The 21,468-nt window shown below is 39.9% G+C and overlaps 3 protein-coding genes across 6 annotated transcripts; 1 reads left to right on the top strand and 2 right to left on the bottom strand.

Annotated features, from left to right (window-relative positions):
* Positions 1–3,712: 3,712 nt before the first annotated feature.
* pnpla1 (patatin-like phospholipase domain containing 1) lies at positions 3,713–9,997 on the bottom strand. The gene is made up of 9 exons (XM_026153398.1): positions 9,706–9,997; positions 9,388–9,620; positions 9,224–9,289; positions 8,923–9,132; positions 8,654–8,714; positions 8,300–8,494; positions 7,977–8,094; positions 6,646–6,768; positions 3,713–6,501 (listed from the first exon to the last, which is right to left on the bottom strand). Exons 1-9 carry the CDS (start codon positions 9,911–9,913, stop codon positions 6,336–6,338), a joined length of 1,380 nt encoding a protein of 459 aa, XP_026009183.1. The 5' UTR covers positions 9,914–9,997; the 3' UTR covers positions 3,713–6,335.
* Positions 9,998–13,104: 3,107 nt separating this feature from the next.
* Positions 13,105–18,536, bottom strand: etv7 (ETS variant transcription factor 7). 3 transcript variants are annotated; one of them, XM_026153403.1, is made up of 10 exons: positions 18,478–18,536; positions 18,018–18,074; positions 17,672–17,810; positions 17,380–17,544; positions 17,126–17,302; positions 15,859–15,987; positions 15,620–15,763; positions 14,297–14,439; positions 14,051–14,151; positions 13,105–13,953 (listed from the first exon to the last, which is right to left on the bottom strand). In XM_026153403.1, exons 2-10 carry the CDS (start codon positions 18,048–18,050, stop codon positions 13,764–13,766), a joined length of 1,221 nt encoding a protein of 406 aa, XP_026009188.1. In that variant the 5' UTR covers positions 18,051–18,074; positions 18,478–18,536; the 3' UTR covers positions 13,105–13,763. The 3 variants fall into 3 exon arrangements, with proteins under 3 accessions (XP_026009188.1, XP_026009189.1, XP_026009187.1); XM_026153404.1 differs by lacking the exon at positions 18,478–18,536 and adding an exon at positions 18,151–18,301; XM_026153402.1 differs by lacking the exon at positions 18,478–18,536 and having other exon boundaries at positions 15,859–15,963; positions 18,018–18,214.
* A 47-nt stretch (positions 18,537–18,583) lies between these two features.
* Positions 18,584–21,269, top strand: LOC113012955 (uncharacterized methyltransferase YdaC). Of its 2 annotated transcripts, none has more exons than XM_026153428.1 (4): positions 18,584–18,680; positions 19,091–19,347; positions 20,377–20,557; positions 20,665–21,269. In XM_026153428.1, exons 1-4 carry the CDS (start codon positions 18,599–18,601, stop codon positions 20,859–20,861), a joined length of 717 nt encoding a protein of 238 aa, XP_026009213.1. In that variant the 5' UTR covers positions 18,584–18,598; the 3' UTR covers positions 20,862–21,269. The 2 variants fall into 2 exon arrangements, with proteins under 2 accessions (XP_026009213.1, XP_026009214.1); XM_026153429.1 differs by having other exon boundaries at positions 18,622–18,684.
* The last annotated feature ends 199 nt before the right edge of the window (positions 21,270–21,468 follow it).

Here is a 21,468-nt window from a genome sequence, read left to right as displayed (position 1 = left end):
CTGCTCAGTAACATTCAATATTTATTATTTACTTACATTCAATTTATTTACATTTATTCAAATAATCATATTTATTAATTATTATTACTGTTGTGTTCGTTGTTGCTATGGTTTCCTGACTGTGTTGTCTGCTTTTGTGTCTGTTTTTCAGCAGGTGAAAGCTGATTTTTAGTGTCTGTCCTCTCTCTATCCGTCCTCGCCTTCTGTTAACTCTCTTACAAACGTCTCTTTCCTTCTTCTTTCTCTTTCCCGTCCTCTGGTCCTGTCTCTTCTGATTGTATTGACTTAAAATAAAAATATAATGATAATAAAGATCAAATAAACGATGACAATCAAGTGGACCAGTATAGCAAAAGCCATGCTGTTGGGCATTTTGCTTGGCCTTAGGACAATACTTCTGATTGCTACAGTGCCAGATATGACAGGCAAATAATAATAATAAAATAAATAAATCAAAGCATTTGATTGTTGAAATTACACAGATCTACATTTAGTCATCGAGGCCAAAAATCCCTAAACTGGAGGCACTACACACATGCAATAGTCACCAGGAAAAACCTGGATAATTAGATAAAGTTTAAGTTCTCAGGGTCAGACAGGGCAAACAGGAAACTACTTTTCTGCTTTACCAGGAAATGACATAGTGATGTTCATAAGCAAAAATAAGACTTTTCTTCAGTCTAATCATCCAGGCTCTAAATTCAGAAGATGTAGAGGAAGCAGAAGAAAAGCTTAGAAACTGAACAATCTGTTAGTGTGTAGTGTAGTCTAGTGTGTGTTAGTGTGATCACAAGGGCTGCTGAAGGTTTGGGAGAAACAATATCCCCCAGATGACCCATCTTCAAGGCAAAGGAAGATCCATATGGGCTCAAAATGTGGTCATAAATATTTTGTACTTGTAAATCGGGATTTGTATGTGTAAAAAGATTTGTGTGTGCACTTAGCCAAAAAAAACCCTGCAAGTTACAAGTACGAATTTTGACCCTATTTTTCTTCCTTTCATCTGATTGGTCAATGTCATGTCAATCACAAATGTAACAATCCAATCAGAGAACAGATGGGTTTGGCTGTCGGAGGGGGTTAGGGTTAGGGTCTCGTTGTGCATTTATTGTCTGTGCTCACCTCCATTCATTGTCGCATCGTTCCCTCACGCTGTGCGTTTCCTCCGTGCTCCAGTTCCCTGTGTTCCCAGTGTAGCTCCCTCATGTCTCTGGTTTTTGATTTGAGTTTCTTGTTTATAGCTCCTTGTGTTTAGTTCAGTACCAATCTGTTTTTTTTTTCAGCAGTAAAGCTGCCGTTTTGAGTTCATCCCTCCCCTCGTATGAGTCCTGCGCTTGTGTTCTATTTCCTGCCCGCTACACAATGAAACATGTTCACTGTGTAAGACGAAGTAGTCAGTTACAGCCACATTTTTATATTAACTACACATAAATTATATAATTTTTAATGATGAAAGTGTAATTCAAACAATTTCCAAGAGTTATGTAGATGCTGATAATGCTCGTACCCTAAGCAGCTCAAGCACACTTGGGTTTTGCAGCAGGACGATGATCTGAAACACAGCAGAAAATCTATCTCCGATTGACTCAAAGCAACAGTTTAGATGCTTTAGCCTGAGTTTAAACTTTGAAAATCCTCCTGTGTGGATGAATTAAAACAATCCTTCAAAGAAGAGTAGACTAAAAGCGATAGGAAAGACTTATTGCAAGTTACTGCAAACACTGGATTGCAGTTCTTGCTGGCAAGGGTGGCACAACCAGTTATTACCGTTAGGGGGCAACTACTTTTTCACATGGGGCCAGGTAGACACACGGAGAGCTTCTTTCCTTAACCTCCTAAGACCCGAACTCTTCCACAGCAGCATTTTTTATTTCTCTTTGATATTTGGGCTGATTGGGACCTGATGAATGTTAAAACAAAGAATTACCAGGGTTTTTTCACCTTATTTTTGTTTCTAAGAAAAATCAGAGCCACATATGATGATATTCGTTTAAAATTTTGATAGAACAGCAGCAGTATAATGTCCTCGTCAGTGGATATCAGGCCCTTGTAGAGCAAAATTGAGTATTTTGGTCTAAATAACCCAAAATGTGATGTCCACATATGTGGATGCCAGGTCCTAGGAGGTTAATAAATGAAATCATAAATTTTAAAAATGCCTTTTTGTATTTACTTGAGGAAAGATTTTGGTTCACTTTGATTTGTAGAAGTGTTTTCAGTGACACTGGGCAAAGATAAACGAGCATAAACTCTCACACAAACACAAGATACATATTTTTACTGAGACACATATCTGATGTGTTTCTCTTGGTTTGACGTTGTGTTTATGCGTGTGTGCTTTAATAGCACGGAGAACCAGATGGAGATCATCTATACCTTTAAGGCAGTATTTGTCAAAACCCATTTTCATCATCTCAAGCAACAAAAAAGCATTAAGACTATCATTAAAAAACAAGTCAACCTCCAGATGTGTCTCTGCAGCATTTTATCAGTGACAGAAATTTCATAAAGAAGCAAAAAAACAACCTAGAATCAATTATTCCTCAACTCACATAGCAATCACTCTACGGTATACTCACTCAGTTGCAGATTACTGAATGTACTTTTAGAGATATCGTCGTTAAAGAGACAGTGAGCAATGTGAACTCAGTTTTACTGATGTCAGTCCTAATTTTTTATTGCTTTTGAGCAGAGGGTTTGACGAGTAAGGGCCCAGTTAAAACAAAAAACAAAAACAACAATACATAATTCAGGGCCCGATGGAAAATGCACACATTCATTTCATTTTTTTGAGAATGCTGTTACATTTTTTACATCCTGACAGAGGATGAATCTCATTCTGCGTTATGTTATGACCTAGTTTGGCACAAGTTTTTTTTTAATCTAAAGTTAAAAGTACACAAAAAAAGAACTTGTGCATTTCCAGCCTTTATCCCATGTTGTCTTTATATGACAAGTCTGCCACATACTCTCAAAAACTGAAAAACCAGCAAGGGCATCTTTCTTTCTTCGCAAAGCCAGCTTACTGCCAGTTGACTGGCTGGATCAGCGGCTGATGCGGAACAGCACCAGATGTGTGTGTTATCTGTATCATCCATCCACATTTATTATATAAGAGGATCTGTCTGCAGGTAGCAGGCCATCTGTATGAAAAAGGACATGGAGCTGAGAGATCAAAATCATCTGTTCCTCTCTGTGTCGACACATGTTTCCATTCAGACAGGAGTGTGAAAGTGGATTAGATGGTCACCCGAGAAAGCGGTGTACTTTCGTTAATAAAGCCACACCCCTGATTTAAGCCTGTCTAGATACCATTGATGTGTTTTTCTGTCATCTCTGTTTATTTGTTTGCTTATTTAAAAGGAACCCCATTAGTCTTCCTGGGGCCCAAACCCCCAGGAAAAACACTATGACAAAATACACACATTTCCATTACAAATGACCTTACCCTCTTACAATATTTACAATAATTTAAAAGCTGCCTAAATAGGCTTTTAAGTCATTTTTAAAATTATGAATAGAAGCCAGTTCTCTAATTGCATAAGGCAACTTATTCCACTGAAAAGATGCTCTGAATATAACAAAAAGTTGCTTTTAACCGGAGGAGTTACCAAATGTACTATGATTATGCATTTCATCTGGATGCTGCAACTGAGCAGAAAACAAATATGGTGTGTTTACCAGTATTGCTTTCTTTAAAAATACAAGTAAGTCATTGTATAATTTGGCTGTTACAGAAAGCCAAGGAAGTTTATTGTGCATTTTATCGATATTTGTATTGTATGAACACCTTAACACTAATCTGGCCGCCTTGTTCTGGACTAACTGAAGTTCAGATCTGTCTTATTAGCTGCTGACCAAATGACTGAGCAGCACTCTAGATGAGATAACACTAGTGCATTAATGACATCTTTCATAACAGAAGTAATACAAAAGGAGCATTTCCTAGCTATAGCTATGCCCTGTCCCATTTTCCTTATAACAGAGTTGATGTGCTGAGACCATGAAAGGTGGTGGTTTATGGTAACACCAAGTAATTTAGTCTGGGTGACCTGTTCTAATACCGATCCAGCTATGGAAAGATTTAGCTGTGAGCTGCTGACTAAGCGTCCTCTACTTCCTATTAACATGGATTTGGATACATTTAAAATCATGTTGTTTTTACTTATTCAGTCAAATATGTTCAGTAAATCTTGTTGCACTGGTCAATTCAGAGTAAAACATGGTGGAATCATCAGCATACATTACAAGATGAGATTTATCCAGGACGTACGGCAGATCATTCGTAAAGACTGAGCAGAGAAGTGGACCGAGGCAGCTGCCTTGGGGTAGAGCACAGTTCATTTCACAGCCCTCAGAGAAATAACCATCATAATAAACCTGTTGCCTTCTTTCAGACAAATAACTTTCCATCCAGCACAAAGCAGCTGGTGAAAATCCATAACATTTTAGTTTATCTATTAAGAGATCATGATTTATCAAATCAAATGCAGCACTAAAGTCCACGAATGCCAACCCGACCAGGTTCCCATCATCTAGATGTTTATACCAGTTATCTGAGCTGAGCTGGTGGAGTGACCAGGTTTGTAGGCATGTTGAAACTGAGTGAGTAACTGATTTTCATAATTTTACTTAGACCAGTAATCGGTCTGCTATTGACACCATTAAAAACGTCGTTCTTGTTTTTAGGGATGGGAATTATTTTCGATTCTTTCCACTGCAATGGAAATGAGCTGCATGCCAAAGATCTATTACATATGTGACATAGGGACACAAACTTGGCTGCAACTTTGAGCAGTTTGCTGTCTGTGTTATCAGAGGATGTATCGTCAGGAAGTGATATCAATAAGCGCTCTACCATCTCAACACTCACTGCCTCAAACTTAAATTGGCTTTGCTTATTATTCACGATAACATCCTGTATAAGTGATAAACTGGGATCGCCTCGGCTCATATTAGATTTTAAATTTGTTATTTTATTGCTGTAGTAATTAAAAACATTATTGGCCTTAGCTTTACTCATAAACGTTCCACCCGTGTAGATGTGAGACACCACCGGAGCAAGATCTCTACCCATTATATTTAAAACTTCCCACACCTTCTTTCCGTCCTTATCGGCCTCCTTGAGCTTCAGTTGACAATATTCTTTCTTCTTGCACATATTCAGTTTAGTTACTTGATTTCTTAACTCGCGATATCTTGCCCACTCTTGTGGACTGACAGAATTATTTGCTTTTGCTATATCTCTTTCTGACGTTGCAGCCTTAAATTCATTATCTAGCCAAGTTCTTTTTAACAGTACATCTCCATACGGGGGCATGTTTGTCAGCCAGGTAGCAAAAGTTTGCACAATATGAAGAAGGTCCTAAGGCTACAACTCAATTTAGCCTAATTTATAACAACAGGCCGGTCAAATGAAACCAAAAGCATCAAGCATAGACTGGAAGACAGGAGCTATTAACAGCTAAATTTTAGAAAAGCAACACAAAGACTTGATACAAGGCAAATAAGCCTTAGAAAGTAGGTTTCTGCTCCTTTGACATCAAACTTGCCTTGTCACACATTAGTATTTGTGCCCTTTCCCAGAATTCCTTGATCGTTATTAAGCTACGTCTGCAAATGAAATGAAGACATGCCGTAGGCAACAGCGGTTCACCACCGAATCGCTGTAAAATGATAGTGAGGTAACGATGAAAGAGCCCTATTGTGTAACAGCTCATCACAGGACTGACCGTCACCCTGCAGCTAAATTCTTAACCATGAGTGTTTTTGTCAGTGATGTTCTGATTTTTCAACTCTGAAAGAGCACTTACTGTAGATAAACAGGACGGCATTTTCAGACAGACCACTTGCTGTCACATTTTGTGCTTAAAAATGACATTAAACTATAAAACATTTCATTAGTTTCTTTGAAGACTAAGACATGTTGACTTTTTTCTAGAAGAGCTTAACTATAGTGCATTTTACAGATTGTAGTTACAATGTTCTCCAAGGAAATGAAAGTAATTCTGAAGGGTTGATTACCACCTTTCAGTGGCCTTTTACATCCTACCATCTTCAGGTCAAACACCTTCAGGTTTTGTTTGGTTTCATAACTTCTTCATAAATTCTGTAAAGGATTCTACATCCAGCACAACGTTGAGTGTTAAAGAACCAATAATGACAAAACTATGCCAACTGTGAAGGTCTGCACTCCACTGCCTCAGCAACACAATTTCACAAGTATGAAAACATAGATACAGATACTGTACTCGTAAATTACAAGCCTGCAAACTCTTCAACACTTTAGAACATGTTAAATGGAAATCTGCACTTCACTTGTTTACAGCAGTATTTCACAAAGACTGTTGTTTTGGTTTCTTGTAAACCGGAGATGATTTTTCACTGGCATTCTCTGAACGTGAAGAAAACTCGTTGAAAGGCGATGGCTGCCTCCGGCCTTGTGATGCCTCAGACTGCGCCTGGTCTTTCTGCCACAGCGCCCGGGCGACCGGCATGATGCTAAAACAGAGATATTCAAGTTCAGTTGAGTTTGGCTGAAATACTTGAGATTGAAAACGGTTAAGATTTCAAGTAAAATAATTCTATATAAATCCTATACGCAATAAACAGTGTAATAATTTAAGATACGAGATGCCATCTTACTTTTCATTTATATTCTTCTTGATGGTAGAGACAGCTCCTTCGAAAAAGAAAAAGGTGAAAACTCTCATGGTGTGCCAAGTCAACAGAAGAAGCTCAGGCATCTGCTTGAACAGCAACTCCAGCCTGGTGGAAATAGAGAGGTCACAGTGATTGCATCTGCATAAAAAGTAAATAACAAACTACAAGTACAGTAATGTGAAAAAGAAAATACGCTGTCTTTAATTGTTTTACATATTAGGAAATATCGTCTGGTCCTCACCAGAATTTAAAATGAGATAAATACAGCCTCAGATGAACAATAAAACATGACACGTTACAATGTGTAATTATTGGTTTAGCAAAAAACGAAGAAAACTAAGCACACCTTTAACAGCAAGAGCTTTTTGTGTATGACTAATCAGTCTTTCACATCACTGTGTTGGGATTTAGGCCCATTTTCTTTACAAGATTTCTTCAATTCAATTAAAGTTGATCTATATATATATGTGCCAAAAAACACCAATAATTGTCTCAAGGCGCTCTACACTGGAGACAGTGGGAAGTAAAGTTCTGGCAGAACCAGTTTGTATGGGGTGTTTGTGTCGACATGCTCTGTTTGGTTTTCTCTAAATATGGCGCAGGGCATTAAATCCAACATCCTCACGTTGATCTTGGCTCTCCACAGTACATTGTTCCAGATGCAGCTTTGTAAACTTAAGGCATGCTGCAATCTTCTTTTTAGAGAGAAGAGGCCTTCTCAACTATTAGAAAAAAACTCCTCCTTGGTCAATCTTCTCTAACTGTACTGTCATGAACTTTTTAACATGCTAACTTCAGTCTGTACAGTCTGAGGTGTAGCTGCTGGTCATCGTGCTGTATTGGGATGATTAGGATGTGTTGCAGAGATGCTGCCTCTGTTTAAGGCAATAGTCTGACAATCTGGGACTTCTTTATTTTCTTGCAGAACGTTGAGCGAGATCAGTCATTCTAAAAACAAAAATTAAGAAGCTAAGTAAAAAGCTGCAGGTTGCAGCTAATGTAGTGTTGCATAATGATAAACAATGGAAAGCACTGCTATCAGTAATTCTAAAAGGTATAAGAGACATTACCACATTATGTCTCTGCACAAAAGTAGGAATTACAGAACTCCATCACCATCTATTAGCAGCCGTTTCCTGGAATTATCCAGCAACCTCATGATGATCACATCATCTCAGAAATTTATGGTCATTAGTGAAACGATCGAGCTGTTTTCTTTCTTCTTTGTTTATCAAACAAAAACAAAGAGAGTTTCAGAGCTTCGGAGCACACAAAGTTTCTGCTGGCCTGTCTGTGTTCAGCGTGTTCATTACCTGTCCCTGTTCTGCAGCACAGCGTAATAAGACAGCATGAGGGGCAGGAGCAGGTAGGATAGGATTCTTGCAGGGAGTCCAAACATGTTCAGATAAGTCATCACGTTGCTCAGCAACACTGAAACGCAGACATGAACAAAGATAGCTTTGCAAAGGCAAAGTGGAACAATATGAATGTTCTGGTTGAGTTTCTACTGAATCATTCATCGTTCTGTTGACATCACATTGACAAACTGACCAACGTCAGATTTCATTTACATTGCTATGAAATTGCTATTTCCCTATTAGTAATATTTGTGCCTGTGAGTGTGTTCAAAACATGCCGTTTTTCACAGTATCAAAATGGAGAGGAGGATACTGTGCAGCTTCCTGTGTGGTCGAGTCGCTCATCTGAATGGTTCCGTTGTCTATAAAAGATGTCAGCTCGGTCGTCCCGTTTTCCAGCTTCTTCTTCTCCTCTTCATCTTTCATGGTTTCCAGATGAAGCCATGTGATATTCTGATTAACACTAAGTGGCCCTTGGGACAGTTTTGAACATGAGAGAAAGGAATTAAAGAGAAAGTTAGGTAGATTAAGTTTAGCGAAGAAAAACTGTTTGTTTGTTTGTTTGTTTCTTTGTTTCTTTCTTTCTTTCTTTCTTTCTTTCTTTCTTTCTTTGTAACTAGCACCTGACTCACCATTACTCTGAAGGAAATGAACAGCATCTTTGTAGCCACTGTGAAAGGCTTCCTCCATATTCTGGAGAGGAAAAATGAATAAACATAATTAAATGTGACACAATGAAATGAAAGATCAAAAATAATGTAATGTTTTGTAGCATAATGTTTAATTTCCTTTGCTATATTTCTAAAAATGTTAAACACAAACTATTACACAATAATAGATTGAGGATAGAGATGGGGATACAGGCAGTATAGGATATGGCCACATATAGTTTGGGTCTGACCTCCAAAGTTGGGTAAATGGCATTGATGAACCTGAAGCTGTTGTCCAAATTGCCCTTTAAAGTGACACCATGCGTTACAATGTCCAGCCAACATGGTGCGTCGCCAGGGCAGATGTCACTCTCTCCAGAAAATGGGCACACGGTCAGTGTGCGACTGGAGGATCCAGGCGCTATAGGCTGAATGCCACTTAAGCCACCATCCAAATAGAACTGCAGCAGAGATTAACATTTGGGATTTTTATTTTGAAAACAGGGCTCACAAGGTGCGTGGAGGGAAGTTTTGAGGCCACCAAATACTCACTACTCCTTTGAATGATGGAGGTACAAAACCACAGTAACCAGGCAAAAAACAGCTACAAAGCAGTGCCTGAACACAGCACACAACAGTTTTTAGTCAACATAGTTATTAAGGTTTGTTTTTTACTTTTCTTATTTCTGAGCTCCAAAACAGCAGAGCAAGCGTACCTGTACTACATCTTCTTTGGAGTCAAAATCAGACATGAGAATTTGCTCGCCATCCGTCAGACGGGTCATGGTAACAGCAAGGCGACCGTTGGCCAGTTGGTGCGCATTAGGCGGAAGATGCTTGTTTAAAATACATTCCAGCCAGTGAAAAAGCTTGATTGAGGGGTTCAGTGGTCCAAGGGTAAAAGACTTCACTTCCTTGGCAAAATGAATCATCTCATCCCGAATGGTAACTGTGAATTAGAGGATTGGGGGAATAAATGTGTAATGAATACATCCAACAGAAGTCATTGCAGAACATAAGAAAGAGTCACTTACTTAGATTCATTTCACAAACCACAGCAGCTGCTACCAGAGAACCAGCAGATGAGCCAAGGATGCTAGGTGCGGAGTGAAGTATCCAGGGTGCATAATGTAGGAAGCACTGGGCGACGCCTAACTGGTAGGTGGCCAGGAACCCTGATCCAGAAAAGGAGATGGACTGAGGACCTTCAGTGTACTGATAACTGGAAACTCCGGGGGTCATTTTCAATGATCTGTTTAAATATTGTAAATGGAGAAAAGCTTTTTTTTAAAATGGAGAACAAGCTAAGGCGAACTTAGATGAACTATCCACTCAGATCTTGGGAGAGGGTTTCACAGTCAGTGTTTTTAAATTCATTGCAATTAGACATAGCATGTTGGTCACGCTCATGTGAACAGGGGTAAAACAAGGATTTCTAATGTTGGGAGGATGTGTAGCTCCATAGTTGCAATGCATAAACCAAAATACTTTCGCATATATACTATTTGAATAAAAACACTTTAAACAAGATGAGAGAAGGTGGAAAGTTTTACTGAGTGCACATAAACTGATCAACTCCCAGCTGTTGCCAATAAAACGCTTCTGCGATCTTCTGTTCATCAGTATCATATATAAGAGTGATAGTCAATATTTAATTTATAATTACTTGACTGATATTTCAGAGTATACAGGGAGTGCAGAATTATTAGGCAAATGAGTATTTTGTCCACATCATCCTCTTCATGCATGTTGTCTTACTCCAAGCTGTATAGGCTCGAAAGCCTACTACCAATTAAGCATTAGGTGATGTGCATCTCTGTAATGAGAAGGGGTGTGGTCTAATGACATCAACACCCTATATCAGGTGTGCATAATTATTAGGCAACGTCCTTTCCTTTGGCAAAATGGGTCAAAAGAAGGACTTGACCGGCTCAGAAAAGTCAAAAATAGTGAGATATCTTGCAGAGGGATGCAGCAGTCTCAAAATTGCAAAGCTTCTGAAGCGTGATCATCGAACAATCAAGCGTTTCATTCAAAATAGTCAACAGGGTCGCAAGAAGCGTGTGGAAAAACCAAGGCGCAAAATAACTGCCCGTGAACTGAGAAAAGTCAAGCGTGCAGCTGCCAAGATGCCACTTGCCACCAGTTTGGCCATATTTCAGAGCTGCAACATCACTGGAGTGCCCAAAAGCACAAGGTGTGCAATACTCAGAGACATGGCCAAGGTAAGAAAGGCTGAAAGACGAGCACCACTGAACAAGACACACAAGCTGAAACGTCAAGACTGGGCCAAGAAATATCTCAAGACTGGTTTTTCTAAGGTTTTATGGACTGATGAAATGAGAGTGAGTCTTGATGGGCCAGATGGATGGGCCCGTGGCTGGATTGGTAAAGGGCAGAGAGCTCCAGTCCGACGCCAGCAAGGTGGAGGTGAGATTTACAAGGAGGGAAAACAGTACACCTCTCTGAACAGTGTCTGGGAGGCTGTGGTTGCTGCTGCACGCAATGTTGATGGTGAACAGATCAAAACACTGACAGAATCCATGGATGGCAGGCTTTTGAGTGTCCTTGCAAAGAAAGGTGGCTATATTGGTCGCTGATTTGTTTTTGAATGTCAGAAATGTATATTTGTGAATGTGGAGATGTTATATTGGTTTCACTGGTAAAAATAAATAATTGAAATGGGTATATATTTGTTTTTGTTAAGTTGCCTAATAATTATGCACAGTAATAGTCACCTGCACACACAGATATCCCCCTAAAATAGCTAAAACTAAAAACAAACTAAAAACTACTTCCAAAAACATTCAGCTTTGATATTAATGAGTTTTTTGGGTTCATTGAGAACATGGTTGTTGTTCAATAATAACATTATTCCTCAAAAATACAACTTGCCTAATAATTCTGCACTCCCTGTAGAAGGTTCTGCACTGGAGGCTAATGGGACTGTTTTGTTGAGTTGTGACCTTTACTTCAGTCGTGTTGTTAATGTGGTGAGGTTTCTAAAGTTGGAAACAGTGATTTAGCATCACCCAGGCTCCTGTAGCAATTACTGACTTCCGCCTGATCTTTACGTCATGCAGTGTTGCCTGTTGGACACAGGAGTCACATGAGATGTCTGACTCCTGACAGATAATGTTACTATTGTCTGCAAGTAGGCGACTCTTGACTTTCTTAAAATTAAATTAACCTCTTAAGCTCCAAGCCTAACTGATCTCCTGCCTTTTGCCCTCGTATCAGGAGGCGTTGGGGCTTAAGGGGTTAATTTGGTGTATGTCTGTTGTGTACCTCATTAAGCATTATACACCAATAATAAACTAGCTTTTCTAACTTTCTTAACTTTACTTTACTTGGTACTTTACATGCATTTTTTAAGCAAAGCTGACTTATTTTTGCAGTGTTGGATATTAGAGGAGACATTGATGTAATGTAAGCTGCTCTGGTATTTTGCTCAAACCATGCCAGCTACCTAGACAGTTTCAAATGAACTTAATCTCAATGTAACAGATGCGGCTTTTATACTATTTGGATCAAATCGACATGTTGAATAAGTAAATTATCGAACTGATTTGCTTTCAGGTGGGGACATAAAAAGCTGAAATGTCAGTTTACAGTCTACGTCTGTGCTGCCATCTGTCTGATCTGTTTAATTAACATCAAACTGACAAAGTGGAGATGGATATGTAAGCCTGTGAAACACTCTACACAAGCCTCTATTTTACGAATTCTACAGCTCCAGCTGAACAGAGTTATTATACCTAATAGGTCAAAATGTTTTTAGGCCCATACTGTAAAAACTGCATTGTCAAAGATGGGTGTAGTAAAAGACGAGCATCCGCAGATGACGAGTAAATCAGCCATGGCTCAGCCAGTCTTGTTTAAGGCCTGTCTTATAACATGTGGTGACTTTTTGTCTTTTCCTTAAAACTAAAAATATTCAAAAGCTGAACCACTGTAGGAAATACGAGTATTTGAATCATTGAATTGTAAATCCTATTAAATTTACAACAGCACCCCCTGCTGGCAAAATTCAGACCATTCAACTGTCATGAGTGAATATTGCAATTGTTTAGCAACGATCTATTTTTGTCCTGACGTTTGGCTTGTCATAAGAAGTTAACTTTATCATTTTCATCTCAGAAAAACATTTATATGAAATGTTTTACCAACATATATAATTGGGATAGCTCAGTAGGTAGAGTGGTTGCCCCATGATCGGAAGGTCGGGGGTTCAAATCCACTGAACGGCTGCCCTGAGGTGCCCCTGAGCAAGGTACCGTCCCTGCACACTGCTCCCTGGGTGTCCAGTGGCTGCCCACTGCTTCACTGAGTGAATGGGTTAAATGCAGAGAGAAATTTCCCCTCAGGGACAATAAAGTATACATTAAAATATTTATTTTTCCAAAGCAAGTTCAATGCAAACTTTTCACACACACACACACACACACAATGAAACACCAAATACTTAACCTACGGATAGAAAAAGCTGCTTTCCACCACTGAAAAAAATAACAATTTGTAAAAATCCCAATCTGAGCTACGCTGAAGATTTCAAGGTATTACTACGTAAGCTGAAACTTTCAGATACCCTACCAAAAATGGGAGATAATAACCTGACATTTTGACTTATTGATGGCAATTTTTTTCTAGTGGTGGAAACAATCTTGAATATTAACCAGCATTCAAAACAAAAACAGTTATTTATCCTCTCTTATGTTATTAAACTCGTATTGGACTGTAGTCATTTCCAACCCATAGCTGCAAGACCTGTAAAGTTTATGAAAATAACCCTGTTATGTGATTATATTGAACGAAGCAGATAATTTTAAGTTTTGCTGGCTGGATAATTCTGTGATTAATTTCACAGTTTTCCTCACTCTTAATATTAGTGTTTACCCAGATCACAGTTATACACACATTGATTCAGAGAAAAAAAAATAATAATCTCACAGTAAACAACACAACTGTGTTTTTTCAGACTGTACATGCATTTTTTCCTCCCCTGAAAGCTCAAACCACGAGATAAATATATTACAACCTCCTATTTTATTCGGTAAGAGCCGTGCTGCTACACATGATCCACGGTTTTATTCTATCTCACTGGTGCACCAGTCGGGGGAGGCTGTGGAGATGTCCGATCAGGGGAAACCTCAAAATGGTCTTCAGAGAACTCTTGTGTAGGACTGGAGTCCGGGAAGTCGCCATCGTGAGGTGGAGTGTGCTCCAGGGCGCCGGAAGCCTCGACCTGCTGTTTCTTGATATCTTGAGGGAGTTTCAGAAACCTGAATGGAGGCGACGAACAGGCAGGAAGGATGAGTTTGAATGTTATTTAAGAGGAAAATAGAAAGCGGATGACAAAGAAAGGAGCAGAGACGAGACCTGAAAAGGAGTTTTTGTCCTCTTTCTTTTTTGATAATGTTCAGTTTGTAGTAATGCCGTAAAGCCCGAGACATTTTCTCATACGTCATATTTTCTCGGTTCTGTAAAAAGAGATCATGCATCATTAGTCATGCACTACATTATTCACTTTTCCCCAATGTTCCCTGCTTTTTTCTGTTTTGTTTTATTCTCCACCTGTGTAGCCGTTTTTCCTGATGGATGAAGCACAGAGAACTGGGAACTCACCTTGTGGTTTCCCCAGAGCCGTGCCAATCCATTGGGGTCCACCACCCTGAAAACCAAGCTGTCCGGATCTTCCCATCGAATGTATTCTTGGTAACGGTCATCACAAAGCAACTGATACACATAGTCCCACAGCAGCCTGCACTCTGGCCATGATTAGAAGAGTAATAACACACGTGTTGGCAGAACTTACACTACTGTCACAAATATACGTATTTAAAGTTCAATTCAGTACCATTTAGTATATTTTCACTCTCAGTGCCACGTTCCAATAAACACGTATAAAAATGGCGTAGTCACAAGTGTACATGCACTAATCATGTGGATGAATGCCACGGTCATTTACATCTTTTAATGATTTATTCGACCTGTTCTTGTACAGCAGACATCTTTAACGACTTTAGAAAACAAGAACTATTTATTTTAGGTTCTCTCTAATCCACACAGGGTCAACAGTATATATACACAGGCTCACTAACATATAGTTGAATGTCCCACAGCAAGATGCATTTAGTAGCCATCAACAAGCCACTTACCATTCATCTTGGCAGAAATGGTCAAATTCATGTAAATTGGTTGGTTTCCTGGTTTTGAGAGTAGTCGCACTGTTCGAATAACTTGTACTTACACACACTTGCTGATAATATTGGAATCTGGAGTTGTTTAGAAATTTCAAGAGACCTTCTGAAGTTCTATCTGTGTTCTTTCTTTTTTATTATTTTGGTAAAGAGAAACGACCAATTGTAGTTAAACAACACTGCAGGACTTTCATCACCACTTATTAAGAGATTTAAGTGAATGTATGTATACTTTTCTCCCTGTGTGGATCAGAGAAAGTCATTAAAGATGTATGTTGTACAATCATTCCACCCGGACAAAGAACAGTTCAAAGAAAATCATTAAAAGCCTCAAATTGCCACGACATTCGCGCTCATGACGAGGAAACTTCTCACCACAAGTGTACCTGTAAGCCTGACATTAACATATCATTTTGAGCCGTCATTTAGACATAACAAAAGAATAAAATAGCTAACAATTGAATATTTAAAGCGCAGGTCCACTTTTGGGTTATTGCTTCAGGATGTTGTGTCTGTTTTGCTCTTTACCTCACAAACAAATCCAACGTGTTGGACTTAAAATAGTTTCTAGGAAACTGAGTGTGTTCATGTTATTGGTGCATTTGCTGATTGTATATAAAATGCTGTTTATGATATATGAGATTTTTTTTCTTCACTTTTTAAAGAGACACGGTTTTAACAATTCTGTGTGTTTTCTGTGATTAAATACATGAAGAGCACAATAGTCAACAAATTATTGTAACAATACCTGGGATGCGACCGTTTGCCTTGTGCAGCGGACTCCTTGGCTTATGTCGACTGGAGAGGTTCAGAGGCTCCGGGGTGATGTTCTTCGTTTGGGGATTACACTCATCCTGATTGTGGTGCAATGTTGAGGTACCCGCTGATCCGTCTGAGAGACACAGACGGCAACAAAGAAATGAAGCCTCTGAAACAGTAGGAATTGCAGGACAATTTACTTCTGCTATGGCCATTTGTCATACTCACTCTTTTGTGTGAGTGGTGCAGACAAGGTGTAGCAGATGGGGCGATCTGTAAGGGCTGACACTGATTTTGGCTGGCTGCTTACAGTGGCCCCGACAGCAGCCAACACTGTGGTGGTGAAAGCGGGTAAAACTGTGAGTCAGAAATATGAGGAAATGTGAAACGCTAAAGTGAAAGTAAAAGTGACTTTACAGCCACATGAACATTTTATAATATCAGGCTTAGCACAAGCTAATGTTTAACACAGAGACTGTTTTACTTCTAGCAGACAGAGCGCAGAACAAAGTCATTCTTCTGAACTTGAGAGTTAAAGGATCCTTTTTCCAGGAAACTGAAGACCATTGGCCAACACATTCTTTTTCTGGGAAAGATTATACAGTTGTTTTGCTTGACAAACGTTTGTGGGTGTGTGTCTTTGTGTAGTGTACGCATACACCATTTATGGTTCTAGTACTTCAGCATTTCCATTTCTTCATCATTATAAATTATCTGATAACTGCTTAACGCATCATGTAATTAGGTGAGCAAATAAAATCCGTTTTTGCAGAGAAGTCAATCAAAGTACCCAATCACAAAATAATGAGGGTTTATTTCATCTTTGCCAGCGAATCACTATTCCTCACATGTGAAGAAAAAGCACAGAGCAAAGGAAAACATTTCAGTTAGGGGTGAGCAAACATTGATTAGCGTCAGTCTTTAAATTTGGGGGATAAGAAGTCAATGGATGTCCTCACATGTAGAGTAAAACAAAAGTGGGAAAGAGAAAGGATTCCCACGTGATATGTTTGCACATGTGGTAGATCAGGAAGTATTCACACCCACGATCCAACCAGAATAAACGAGTTCTTATGTGGATACAAATGTTCCTGAAGACTAGAGATCCTCCTAAAACTTTACAAGAGGCAGAGCCTCTGATGAGAACCAAACCAAAGGTGCTTTTATCTATTATTCTGTACACAGACCAACAGGTAATGTTCAGTGTGTCCAATCATGGCCACATTCAAATCTAAACAAAAACATTTCTCTCTCCCTGTGTGTCTTTGTTGAATTACTGTACACAACACACTGCTACGTTTCTTGTCATTTCTTTAAATTTTACTCTATTTTTTCTTTTTTTACATTCTATTGCTGATCTAATGCATTTTCTTTTTTGCCCCATGTAAAGCACTCTGAGTCTACAACTTGTGTACAAATACATCTGTCTGCCTTTACACTGAACTGTAGTATAGCAGTATATATATTTATAAATGTACTCCTTAATTTTACTCACCCGGGGTGCCACTGACTTTGGGAGACTGTGGCTCTTGGACTGTGTGAGCGATTACCTGGCAGCTGACTGGACCCTGAAGGTGTCCAGCTGCCACGGGAGGAGTTGTGTTAGGCGGGTCACATACCACACTCCTCCTCTGCTGCTTCACACACTGAAGGATCTCATACAGAACATCACCTGCAGAAAAATGAGGGATTTCATATGAAAATGCAGCCACGGAAACAGGTGACTTCGATCTACTAACTCATGTCCACCTGAGCTGGGGCAGCGGCGTCTGAAGTCCTCCTTAGTGAGGAGACACAAGGCTCTGCCGTTCATCTCAAATCGGCCCTTCTCCGGCCGGCGCAGCGAGTACTCCTTTTGAGCCCAGTGGAGCCACAGGGAAACATCATCTTTATCCCACAGGGACGGGTTAATTCCTGGAAACAATAAATGCATCATTTCAAATCTAATGTGCTTGCAGAAGGTGCTGCATATGTGTATCTGCAGTCATATCTGCAATTAATATTAACAGATAAGTAGAACAGAGAGGATAATTTAACTCACTCAGCCTTCCAGGCAGATGCCACAAGTCTTCTTGAGTGGGAGGACTAACCAAAGGATCTTGGGTAGGTGGGGAGTGATGCACAGTGGGATAAATGTTGACTTGCTTTTCACGTACAATCGATGGAGGACTGTTTTCTTGCTACAAAACATCGATACAAATGGCTATAGTCACAGTACTCAGCAGTTTTGGAGCAGCAATGCTGAGCGACAGAGAGCATAAACAACAGCTGCTGGTCACCGTCCAACGACTAAGGCACGAAAGCTCAAACAAAAACTGAGTCGGATTCCAGGTTTGTGGTTTTAGACCACAGGCTTTGAAAGATTTGCCCCTGAAAGACTAACTTACCTTGATCAAAGGTGACGGGGAAACGCTCTCCATGGAGACGTCCTTTAATCTGCTCGACTGCACAGAAAATAGAGGGACTTCCTCATGAGCAGAATGAAAACAAACTTCGGGTCACGTCTCAAACAAAACTCACTTTTAAACGAACACACTCGAAGATTTTTTTAAACGCCACTATTTTCACAATCAACCCTTCCGGGAAATGAAAACGAAAGAAATATAATCCCTGCAGGGGGGTGTGTGCAAAATAGGATGATTGGAGGAAGCAACGACAGAGGACATTTCCAAAACCTTTGACTGCACTTGTTTAGACACGCAGTAGTATATTTACAGAAGCGCTGCAGCAGACGCTCTCGTTCATAAATGAAATGCGGGTGGAGGGAGGGTGACACCTATTTTTGTTTTATTTTTTGAATAGTTTTTATTTCTCTTTCTTTCTCTTTCGCTATTACGCAATACATACATGAGCGGTAACCCGTGTGGCCAGAAAATACAAGAAAACTACAGGAAGTGGTCGATGATAAGAAGTGCCAGAGATACTTAAGAGGTGTAGGACACCCCGGAACGGAGCAGCGCGTGCGCCGATGAAGCACAAGCTCCTCCCACTACCAGGAAGACTAAACTGCGGCGTGGCTGAGAGCCGACGAGCGCTGACTGTAAACGAAAGTAGGTAAGCGCTTTATCCGGGCAACTGGCACCGAGAGTCAGAGGGGCAGCCATGTTGTCCTGTACCCGTGTGAACTGCGTGCTGCGTGAGGGCACCGTGTCAGCTGTTTGGATTCTCCTGAACGGAGAAAAATGATGGCCCGATACTCTGAGTCTGTAAATCTACAAGTTTCAATCAAGTGCTCAACTTTAATTGGTTATTCAGTAATAACAATGTTAATAAACTTCTACTTGGCTTTGAAACAAATCAGCGGATTAAACATTAACTGCGCAACAAATAATGATAAGCAAAGTCCAGCCACACTGTGAGGGCGAACCATGTATAACATGTTATACACCGTGTCCTCACGTTGAACACCGCTGAACCTGAAAGCAGAAAGTTTTAGCCAAATATTTCATGTTTTTTTCAGTCATGTGGGCTGAACCACTGGGGAAACAGCTGGGCCGTCCCACGCGATCACTTGCAGGGTGGTTGGTGAGCAAGTGGCTCACAGCTTACAATCAGGTCCTGGAGGAGAGTGCTGTGCAGCTGTGTGCCATCCAACCTGGGGACACTGTGCTGGAGCTGGGCCATGGCCCCGGTCTGGGTCTACAGTCTGCAGCCAAACTGCTCACGGGCCCCACAGGCCACCTTATAGGGGTGGATTACTCAGAGTACATGCACCAGGTGAGGTAGAAAGAGTGGAATAAACAAGTCAAATTCAAGTTTATTTAATACATGTGGGTTGTTACTGTTACGAAGAGTGTCTTTGAAAAAGAGTAAAAGCACACAGCTTTGTTGTGGCCTCTTCAGCCTTGCTAAAGCAGACACATTGCAAGCCTTTAAAAAGAAAATGCACTATTTCGGAGAAAATACGCACACTGGCCACTTATTTCGTTACTTCACCGGCTTCAGAGCTGCCTGAGTTATCTGTGTCATAGATTCAACAAGGTGCTGAAAACATTTCTTTGATTTTGGTCCATATTGACATGAGGGAAAAATCACATTGTTGCTGCAGATTTGGCTGCTGGACACCCATGAAGTGATACCACCATATCTCAGAGGTATCCTCTTAAATTGAGATGATGTGGAGGCCATTTAAAGTCAGAATGAAACACTTGATGTTTAAAATCTAATTTAAAATCTCCCCAAAACTAACATAGATGTAACACTGTCTGTGTAGCTGGATTTAAGAAATAAGAGCTTAAAGTTTTTAAAACACGTTTAGCGCCATCTTGTGTCAGTGGAGAATGTGACATCACTAATGTGCTGATGTCTCCACTGATGCTGTGAGTTTATGCCAGCTAATTATTAACAGAACCAATAACTCATAATGAGACTAAAATCAGTTTAAGGGGTCACCTTTGTGCTGCCCGTGGCTGCAACAATGAGTTTTACGTTAAAACCAAGGATTCTGAACCTAAATGCCACAGCAGAAATCATGAACCATCAGACCATGCAGAGTTTTCCAATCTTCTGTCAAGCCCATGCAAATTAGCGTCTACTAGTGAACAATGTCCTGTTCTGAACTGATCGCACCTGGTGTGGTCTGGCCCAGCTTCTTTAAGGTTTGATGTGTTGTGCGTTCTTCTGCATACCTTTGTTGTATATTAAATAAATAAATAAAAATCAAGCACTGCTGAGCAGGCAGCTAAGACCTAAGAAAAGCATAGCTGCTAATCAGGGACAATATTGTAATTCTTCTGTGTCTGACAGATGGCAAAGAAACAAATGATGGAACTTATAGCGAGTAAAAAAGTGACGCTCCACCACTGTGACGTAGCAGCAATGCCTCTCAGAGACAGCACTGTGGACAGAGTCTTTCACTGTAACTGCTACTACTTCTGGCCTGATCTTAGAAAAGGAGCCGCAGAAATACACCGGGTGATGAAGCCAGGTAATGCCATGACAGTCAGGCAAACTTTATTTACAGATTTAGTTCCAAAACTTGTCTTTAAATAATGATTCTCAAATTGAATTTCCCCATCTTTTTAACCCACCCAGGAGCCCTGATGGTCACAACTCTGAGGCTTTCTCGTGTGGCTACGATAGCAGCGAAGGGGGTGATGCCAGGGGAAAACTGGCGCCCAGAGGCCTACATGGCAGCTCTGAGAGACTCCGGCTTCACTGATGTCAGAATGGAGGACAAGCAGGACAGAAACATTACTTTTCAGGCTATCTTTGCCACTGCCTTCAAATAAGATACTTATGCAATTATGAAGTTTAGTGTGATTACATCAGTCATTAATGGTCTTCCTTTTGAAGATGGATAAACTTGAACTTATCATAATGATAAACATATACAGATGAGAAGTTTTATATCATTTTCTGTCATTCCCTACGTGCAATGTTCTTACATCAGTACCAGTATACAGTATGGTGATTTTAAAGCTTCAAAACAGCATTACTGTGAAAAGTGGAAATAAAACATAATGAAGAACTCTATGGAGGAAACCCAACTGTATGAATGTGTAATCATGCAATAAATGGAAAACAGGAATAAAAGAATTAGAAAGAATAAAACACACAAGATGATACCAAAGTCTTATAGTGCTTCTGCTGTCAAAATAAAACAAAACTCATGGTGTCAGCTCCACCAAGAAATGATATATTTGGTAGCGTTGGGGTGTGTGTCATTTTGTCCTTAAACTCAAAAGCTCAAAAGCTTTTGAATGAATTCTGATCAAACTTTGCAAAGTGGGGACGTGTTAACAATCCATTAATAATTACTTTACATCCATCAACTTAATAATTGATGGATGTAAAGTCCACAAAAAGCATCTTAAAAGATTTTAAAATGTCATATCA

The sequence above is a fragment of the Astatotilapia calliptera genome, chromosome 20 (genome assembly GCF_900246225.1).
Source record: "Astatotilapia calliptera chromosome 20, fAstCal1.2, whole genome shotgun sequence".
In the NCBI taxonomy this organism is placed as follows: domain Eukaryota; kingdom Metazoa; phylum Chordata; class Actinopteri; order Cichliformes; family Cichlidae; genus Astatotilapia; species Astatotilapia calliptera.
Note: the sequence above shows the minus strand (reverse complement) of the source record. Positions and strands in the feature narration are given on the sequence as shown.